This window comes from Cupressus sempervirens, chromosome 10 (assembly GCF_028749045.1).
Source record: "Cupressus sempervirens isolate cs-2001-9-10 chromosome 10, ASM2874904v1, whole genome shotgun sequence".
NCBI lineage: Eukaryota > Viridiplantae > Streptophyta > Pinopsida > Cupressales > Cupressaceae > Cupressus > Cupressus sempervirens.
Window position 1 is genome coordinate 633,068,967 of NC_143127.1, and position 9,516 is coordinate 633,078,482.

Genomic DNA, 9,516 nt, shown 5'->3' on the forward strand with positions numbered 1-9,516 from the left:
TTGCAAAGGATACATCTATTAACCAACTGGAAACCTCTTTTATTCAAATTATCAATAGTCAATATTTTATTCTGAAGAGCAATCTAGAATATCTTAGGAACAAGATCTCTCATCCATGCCTTCACCCACAGAGGGGAACTATCTTCACTTTTAGCTTTGAAGACCATAGCAACTTTGTATTTCCCAGCAGGATGGATTCCCCAAACAAGAGAATCTTGAGAGTTTTGATTAATACTTACAGAATTGAGAGAATTTTGAATAAGTCCAAGGTCTGGATTAATTTTCACATTATTCACCCAATTCCCATTGTTCCAATAATTCGAAACATAGTCTCCAAATCTCTGTTTGCACCTCTCTATAGTGTCAAGATCATTAAAAGCACTTTCCAGAGGATAGTCTAGAAACCAACAGTCCTCCCAGAAATTCACTCTTCTTCCATCTCCTTCCTAAAGCCGTAATCTCCTTAACCCCTTGAACAACATTCCAAATGGATGAAGCATTGGAAACTGGGGGGGTGCGGGGGGGGGAGGGGGTTGGGAATTAAGGAACTCCTAGATAGGTGTATTAAACAAATACTTATGTTTGCAAATCTTACTCCATTCATTGGTTTCCTTTAAGACTCTCCAACCCTTCTTAGCAAGAAGAGCTTTGTTTATTAGTCTCAAAGGCCTAATACCAAGACTACCTAAACTCTTTGGCTTACACACTAAGTCCCAAGCCACCAACGGCATTCTTTTCATTTACTCTGTCCCTGTCCAAAAGAAAAAGTTTTTCTGAATTCTTTCAATAGCATCAGCATACTTTGCCAGAATTCTAAAGAGACTCAGGGCATAGGTAGGTAAACATTGGAGGCAAGATTTCAGCAATGTAAATTAACAAGCTTGGCTGAGCAAATTTCCTTTCCAGCCTGCTAGCTTCCTATTAAACTTATCTGCGAAAAATTGACATTACTTCTTGGCAGCCAAAAAATATCACGATAAGTAGACTTATCGCAGATGTATCTGCGATATTTTGAACTATGATCACAATCTTTTATAATTACCACCTTTTGAAAGATTCACAACCCTTCATCATTTCTACCCTTTGAAAGAGTCCTCACAAGCCCGTCATAATTGTCACTCTTTGAGAGAGACAACTCTCATAACTTTTCCTCTTTGAAGTAGCCACTTACTTATTTTCTTCTCATTTCTTTTTTCTCTTCCTTCCTGTCCCCCTTTTCAAATGAAGTTCTCCCTTTTGTATCCCATGTTTGAGGTAGACAACTTTTTATTTCATGCCTTTTGATGATTTATTAACTTTACTAAATTTAATTGTAATGTAATTAAATTAAATTTTTATTCATTTAATATTATAATTTTATTATTATTTATTATTAAATCCTATTTCAAAAAGGGGACATTTCATATTCTATATGTGTTTATTGCATCCCACAAGATAAGACTTTGTTGCATTTAAGTATCACATGAATTTTTCATACCACTTTTTGAGTAGACAAAATTATCTATTTTCTTTAATAGTTTTTGATTTTTTTTAGATAGCGAAAGGAAAATTGTAGTTTATGCTCACTTTGATCATGCGACTGTGTGTTGTGGAACAGGTACAATCAATTTTCATAATATAACCGACAAACATAAATACATGTAATCAGACATAAGAAGGGACAAAATGCACCAAACATTTTGAGTATAAGGAGTTGGGGATTAAAATTCACAAACAATTCAATGTTACAACGAGTCCATATCATTTACAAGTGTATAGAGATCATATTTATATGTGATGACGCTCCATCAGGTTGTGCCACTTGACATAGAAGAGGAGAGCAAGAAGACAATTTATTGAGGGGCCGATAAGGAGGCTGATGATCTATTGCATGCGTTAAATAAATAGGACAGATGTGGAATGCTAGATGATGAAGTGGTTAGCAAATCCTCAACATTGGATGATTTTGATGGCAGGAAAGTTAAACAAATAATCTGTCAACAGAAAATGACTTGCTCATGAGATATACTGTGTGTGTGGGATGCAGAAAACAAAAATATTCGACGGTCCCATGAGCCCAACGGGCTTTAATAATTGGCAATCTTCAGAATAAGAGGTTCTTCTGGTTCATGCTTGGCACGTGGAGAATGTGGGTGACCAATGAGTGGTTGACATTTCTTTTTAGGTCATCCTAGATGGGTGCATTCGAGTGCAGGAAGATCTGAAGCATGTGAGCAACAGTTGAAGCATGGGCAGGTTAGGAAGATATCTCTTGAAGATGTCGGCTTATGATACATATGAATGTGGCAGCACTGAAAATACACTGCAGAATACTAAGGTTATCTTGGTTAAGCTTTCTAATTTAATTATCCTGTCCTAAATGAGCTTCTATCACTACAATATTTGTTTTGAATCACAGACATGCGAAACATTTAGATTGTTTATCCATTCATTTAAGGTCCTACCAGAGGCCAAGTGATGCAATCATATGCTAACAACCTTCAAAGTAGGATCTTATTGCCAAGGGCAATAGAGAGTCTAACCCTATTTGTTTGTAGGAGGAAGACAACATTCAGCAATCAATATGCCTAGCGACCAGCATATTCCAGGATTGCAAGCCCTTTTCTTTCTCTCCGACCAACTTTCCAGTAACCACCTACCGAGGGACCAATTGTTTAGTCCAACAGTGGACCGAATCTTTTCAGCAAGTCCATTCCTTCTCTAATTTGTTCCCGATTATATACTCACAAACGCACATCTTTAAAATCTATCATGCATAAAGAATCAATGAATGCCATAAAAATAATGTTGCAAATCCATGCAAAAAACTTATCAATAGATGGGCACAACCATGTTAAAAAAGCAAGAAGAAAAATTGCATATCAGCTTCCAAATAGAGCATGTGTTTTGAGAAACCCTAATCTAAATAGAAAAATGTATGTTCACAGTAAATAAAGACACAAACAGATCTTACCTCTCTCGGATGTAATTTGCATTTGTAAAGTAAATTGAAGAATCAATGCGCACAACAAGAACCCCAGGAATAATAGTTGCTGATGGATATTGTTCAATGTTCCTGAATATATTTGTTCCTGGAATTTTGCCAAGTAAAGCTGTATGGGGCCTTGTCACATGTACAAGAATTTTTGCAAAGGAAAGAGCAACCTGTTTCATAACCCGTGCCAGGAATTAAAGGAGCATACCTACTTCAATAACAAATGCCAGTAGAATAAAGTAAATAAAAACCACTAACACATTGCTAAGTTAGATGAAAGGCCTATAAAAATGCCTATGCTCCCTGCTTTTCCAACCCTAAATTTGAGTAATTTTTATGCTTAACATCCACTATACATAAGCATCACTCTTCCTTCAGTTACTAATGCTATGAGAGATAAAGTGTTACTTAACTGCAATCAAGAGACCAATTTCAACAGAGACAAATACTACACCCAGAAAGGCTCCCATACAGGCAACAAAATCAAGTTTATCAATTTTCCAAATGAGATATGCTGCCTTGATGTCAATTAAGTTCATGACCGCAGAGATGATAATGGAAGCTAAGATTGCATTTGGAGTATAGTAGAAAAGTCGTGTGAGTGTTAAAAGTGTAATTAAAACTGTGATTGACATCACAACATTAGAAATTGCTGTGTGGCATCCTGCATTATAGTTTACTGCTGAGCGTGAGAAGGAGCCTGAAAAGAAAAGAAAAAGACAACATATGATATCCAGATGGATTCTACAAAGCATTTTCAGGTTAAAACAATTAAAGAACCTAACACGTGTGAATAATTTAAAAATACCAGTTGCAACATAGCATGAAGTCAATGAACCAGCTATATTCATAATGCCCATTGCTATCATTTCCTTGTTTCCATCCAAATGATAATCCTTTAAAGTAGCAAATGTTCTCCCAATTGCAATAGCTTCCTGTAATGGTCATTGCATGTTGACAAATAAATTATAATATCAGTCCAGTTTTATCACAACGTATAAGTTGACCGTACAACCTACTATTCTAATGATTTTCTACCAATAAATTTTATTTATTGAGGCTCAGAATCAGATAACCTCAGTCCAGTTTGATCAACATCAACATGAAAGTTATACCCCAGTATTACACTTTAATGTCTATTAATAGTTAATTCTGCCACTATAATGAGAAAAAAGGAAAATGGAAGGCTTAAATAGATTGTTTATCATACCGTCAGAGCAATCAAAGCTACCATGAAACCAATCTTAGCGCCTTTTGGAAGAAGGGTGCCCTTTAAAGCAATCTTCTTTGCCGAACTTGGGTTTATTCCGTCTTTAATGTGTCCTACCTGTTAAATTAACTTAAATATAATAAATTTCATTGCGGGAACCTAGATATTGAAAGCAACCCACATAACCTGGAAATAACCACGATAAATTGCTCCTCTCTCCACTTAGCTTCTCCCACATTTTTTGTTAGGAAAACCAACAACCACCATAACTGTAGGAATGTATACTTACAATTTTCACACCATGTTTGTCTACACGTGTGAGAAAAACAATGAGAGTTGACAAAATGACTGAGATCAGTGGAGCCACAGCAGGAACCCAGAAAAGTTGCTTTCTTTTCTTACCCTGTCGAAGTTGGTTGCATTAGGAAAATTTCTTAGTTGAGATTGTATGTGCTTTTCATTCACTTAACAAAAGCTACATGTAGAACGGAATTTTCGGACTTTTCACATAAATGGGAAGGCCGGATCAGATTTCTGAAGTGTATGAGCCTTTCGAATGTAAGCGTCCTAAATAAGATTTTTTTTACTTGATTTGATTGCCATAATAAACTTGAGGAGGAGTTTGGACTTACAATAAATTTTGCAGTCAGTAGAAACATCAGAAAAAATGCTCCAATCAAAATGGTCTGCCAATTCCACTGCAAATATGCAAAACATTACAACATATAAAACTTTAGAAGCTTAATGAGCTAGAAATTCGTTTTCTAGAACATTTTTGAAATCTCAGCTGTATTATATCACCTCAATTCTCCCTTGTTAAGTGATCCAAAGGAACCATTGAATGAATTTTAGAAATTGCAGATATTTACAAATTTCAAAGCAGAAAACATAAGACAAGTAGAACTGGTGAAATTACATACTTCATCATGAACAGAACCCCATACAGACTTCATTACAGAGATCATATCTGCATTCTTGGTGAAATTATTAATGCCAAGAAATCCTTTCAGCTGTTGTAGGGAAATTGTAATGGCAGCACCTCCCATGAAGCCAACAATAGATGCATGAGATAGAAAGTCAACCAGGAAGCCAAGCCTGACCAACCAAACTACCATTAGATGATAATGGTGGTACATATGTTGGATTTATTGATATAAGTATGCGTTGCAAACCTGCAGATTCCAAGTATTGCCTGGAAAATGCCAGCAAAAAATGTTGACGTGAAGAGAAGTCGGTAGTAATCGGCCGAGTGAGTATCTTCTATTTCCCTGCTGACTGATGTGCCCAACAAGAGAGAAACAACAGCAACTGGCCCAATAGCAATATCTCTGGAACTTCCCATAGCAGCATATATCAAGGGGGTTACAAAGCTAGTGTCTTCCAACATCACATAGCAAAAGTTGGAAACCAATTAAAATCCTATTTATTTGAGATATAATCTGTCTTGCTGTTCACTACAAATACTGCTAAAGGCTTACAAATCATCTACATTATGCTATTTTTATAGCTATATGAAAGCATTCCTCTGTAATGGGCAAGTTTATGATTTAAGAGACTTCTAAAGCATTTTTTTTTTTTTGAACTGTTCTATTTCTCAAGTACTGACCAAACATTGCTTTCCTTTCACAGAATTTTCTGAACGAAATTCTCAACAATAGATGTGCCACTGTATATGTAGTGTTTTTTAGCAAAACATTTACACTAAGACAAGTCATAAGGGAAGTCAAAAATCATACAAGCCCTCCTATGTTATCAGAGAACACAAATTCCCAATCAGTAGGGACTTGAACTGCAAATCCTACTTAGAGATTGCAAATTATCGGTGCCACCTCATTAATTATTATCTCAAGTTAAAACCATTCTCAAGTTATAAGCACTTTATTTAAAGGCAAGTGGAAAGAGAAACTTACAAAGGGCATATTGAGGATCCACATGAGCTAATTTCGCATATCCGATATCCTGTTGGTTAGAAGAGATCAGACATTTATCTCAATCAAATGTTAAGCTCAAAATTCAACTCAAATATTCTAGAGCAGATATGGATGTTGATGGCAGATACTCCTCAATAAAATGTCTATCGAGGATAAAATGGAACCATGGGCCAAGCTTATCCTATATCTTAGGTCATTGCATGGAAATTTCTGGGTATTACTTAAAACGAAAGCATAGGGGAATCTTTAAAGAAAAAAAGCACGAAAATAGCAACCTGAGGAATGCAGAGGCTTGCAATTGTTAAACCTGCCAACAAGTCTCCCCTGAACTTACTCCATGTGTAATGTCTTCCCCATTCAAGCACAGGAAAGACTGCCTGTACACCTAGTATGAGTTTCTCGGATTTAGGCTTGTGCTTGTAATGGCGCAAGGGATCATCAGGGAATAAGGCCTCTGCGATTGTATTCCTCAACTCTGTGAGCAGCTTCAGAGCAGGCTGAGAACCATCTGGTTTATACACCGCCGGCAGGTTGTTCTCCACATACTTAGGCGAGGAGGGAATGAGTTCAACATCACCAGCTTTTGAATTGTCTCCATTATTGGGTTGAGGGAGCTTTAGCTCAGGGTCAGGCTTTGGGCTCCCAAACGGTTTCATTGTTGGGGGGGAATGTAGACTTCAATTTCCTTAGAGAAGACAAATGATGGTCAGGTAAGCATTTCAAGCATACCCATTATAGTGAACCTCATTTTTTCATCATATTCAGTGACATTACATGGATGCTCATCTCACATCTATTTGAAGAAGAAAATTCAAAAGAACTAAGAAATCATTGGAGACTAAGACTACATGCCATCCTTAGCCCAAATAAGCTGAGAAAACAATCAAACCGTTCTTGACAATGGGATCAGGAGATAGAAATCGTTCAACATGGCAAAGATTTGGCAATTTACAATCCAAAATATTTCAGAAAACTGTCATAGTTGATCTCGAGATCAAGAGATACGAATGGTGTGAAACATGGGAAATTTTTTTGATAATAAATAAATATTTACAGGCGATCCATCAAATTTTTGACAAAGACAACCATGAAAACAAATAACAGGATTCCTTTCTTCCTCGATCAAAACGACTATGCAATGTCACGCCAATCATAATGACTCAGGCGGTGGTGGCCAAGTATGGTTAACAATGAATTCAATTAATCAAAGTATGCGCCATGGCTGTGGAATACAATGAATTCAAGAAAAGTTTAATCTTAGTCGAGAGATCCATTTTGTTTTTTTTACTACCGTTGGTAAAGCTTGTTTATGGACCAACTCAGTTACAGACAACTACTTTCATCTTCTCTGACTCGCACCAAGAATTGAACTGTGGTGGCACTGCAAGAGTCGGGCTTTCATCTTCATTGGAGTTTTCTGCTGGGCCTTTTCAAAGAGTCCAGCTCTTCACTAATTCCAAAGTACTTTTCGCAGTTGAATAATAAACAAATTCAATTTTCTGTATTTTTCTTTTGTTTTGCTTAGTATTATTATTATTTTTTAAAGCTTTTCTTTTGTTTCCTAATAGTAAGTTTTACTAATAATAAATTGTGATTTGCTCAATTATAATTAGAGTAATTTACTTATCTATTTTTTATCTTGAGATATGTGAGTCAGCATCTACTAATAAAAAATTGTGATTTGCTCAATTATAATTAGAGTAATTTACTTATCTATTTTTTATTTGAGATATGTGATTCAGTATCTACTAAATGTCTAACATAATTCTTGAATAAGTATTATATAACTATTTACATGAGCTTTGAATAAGTTTCATATGATTGTGTGGTTATCAGTAAAAATCACTTAATATTTTATTTATGATTATGTGTTTTGGTCTTTTTAAAATTATTATAGAATGGTAATTCTCTTTTATTATTAAATTTTAGTAGTACTACTAAATTGTATACTTCAAAAATTATACAAGAGTCTATAACACTAGTAAATTGTGAGCCTTTTATCTCAAGGGTCTTAGGTTCAAATCTATTTAAAGTTAACTAATAATCATAATAATTAACCTTTACTTGGACCTCTTAATCATAAAAAAGATTTAAAAAATTGTATACTTCAAAAATTGAAGTCATTAACGATATGTAATATTATGTTGTCATTATATATATATATATATATATATATATATATATATATGACCAATGATGACAAACCATATATTATTTTGTAGCCTTCACCAGACATTAAACCTTATCTCCAATCAAAATTATCAAGTTAGCTATGGTTATAGGTAAATACAATAACACATCCAACCAAATGGAATGGATTGTCTGTAATGACTAGAATTTAGTAAAAAGTAGTTTTATGATGAGATTAAAGATCAATGAGAGTGTGAGGCCAATTGAAGAAATAAGCAACTTCAACTCTTTTTGTTTAAACCTTTGAATAAATCATTTTGTAACCATTCAAAAGGAAAAATATATTGTTTATTGAACATTTAAGTTACCAATTTCAATGTATTAATTAATTGACCCTTAACTCAAAAGTTAAAAAGATACTCTTGTTGGAAATACAAGAATGATAAATAGTTAATTGCACCTTATGACAATTGTTGGGAACTATACTAAGTTATGTAGACAAGATTTTAGTCGAGCATGGAATTCATAATACATTGAATAAATTCATTGTTATGACCCCTCTTTAAACTATTATCAATTGATAAATTTATTATATCAATAAATTATGTGGTTGTGTAACTTTAGCCTTGCCACCCATTTCATTTGAAATGAATATATGATGTTAAAAATGGCTTTCCATTGATTATTGAACACTCAAATTTTATATTATAATTATTATATTATTTTTATTTTAACTTTTGAATTATACAATATAACAAAAATAATAATATTAACTTATATATACATAAAAAAAAAAATTATTAACAAATTTATAGAACTTGCTATCATTGTAAATGAATTCTTATTTTTGTTTAAAAAATGGAAGAGATTGGTTTCAAACAATGAGACAAATTAGAAATTATTATGTAACTTTCATAGTCAATGACATTAAGTCTTATCCCAAATTAAAATACATAGTTAGTTACAATTTTAGCTATATAAAATAATACATGCAAGCAATATGGATTGATTGTAATGACTATAGGTTTAGTATTTTATGGTGACATTGATGAGTGTTGTACCTTGAGGGTGAATTGTTGAAGTATGCAACGACCTCATTTAGAACTCTTTTTCTCGAACAACCTCAATAAATCATTTTGTAATCATTTAGTGGAAAACCATAGTCTATTCAACATTAAGGTTGCTACTTTGGTTGTATATATATTTTAATTAGGTAGAATTAAGAGTATAACATCAACATGGATTAATAAAATAGTTGGTTAGATATTCTT

General features: G+C 33.9%; 1 protein-coding gene and 1 long non-coding RNA gene across 3 annotated transcripts in view; one reads left to right on the forward strand and one right to left on the reverse strand.

The window, feature by feature from the left end:
• Positions 1–2,747, forward strand: part of LOC149535427 (uncharacterized) — a 76,832-nt gene extending 74,085 nt beyond the window's left edge. Inside the window, exon 4 of one of the 2 annotated variants that reach the window (XR_016356732.1) lies at positions 1,598–2,747. This is a non-coding gene — a long non-coding RNA (uncharacterized LOC149535427). The remainder of the gene's footprint in view (positions 1–1,597) is intronic. The other variant, XR_016356731.1, reaches the window with a different exon arrangement.
• Positions 1–7,555, reverse strand: part of LOC149535426 (sulfate transporter 1.3-like) — a 117,475-nt gene extending 109,920 nt beyond the window's left edge. The window contains exons 1-10 of the mRNA XM_089803301.1: positions 6,391–7,555; positions 6,095–6,143; positions 5,357–5,561; positions 5,105–5,279; positions 4,817–4,882; positions 4,474–4,587; positions 4,185–4,301; positions 3,783–3,909; positions 3,388–3,674; positions 2,954–3,144 (exon numbers count right to left, since the gene is read on the reverse strand). Of these exons, the coding sequence (XP_089659427.1) occupies positions 2,954–3,144; positions 3,388–3,674; positions 3,783–3,909; positions 4,185–4,301; positions 4,474–4,587; positions 4,817–4,882; positions 5,105–5,279; positions 5,357–5,561; positions 6,095–6,143; positions 6,391–6,771 (1,712 nt within the window). The 5' untranslated portion in view covers positions 6,772–7,555. The remainder of the gene's footprint in view (positions 1–2,953; positions 3,145–3,387; positions 3,675–3,782; positions 3,910–4,184; positions 4,302–4,473; positions 4,588–4,816; positions 4,883–5,104; positions 5,280–5,356; positions 5,562–6,094; positions 6,144–6,390) is intronic.
• Between the last annotated feature and the right edge of the window lie 1,961 nt (positions 7,556–9,516).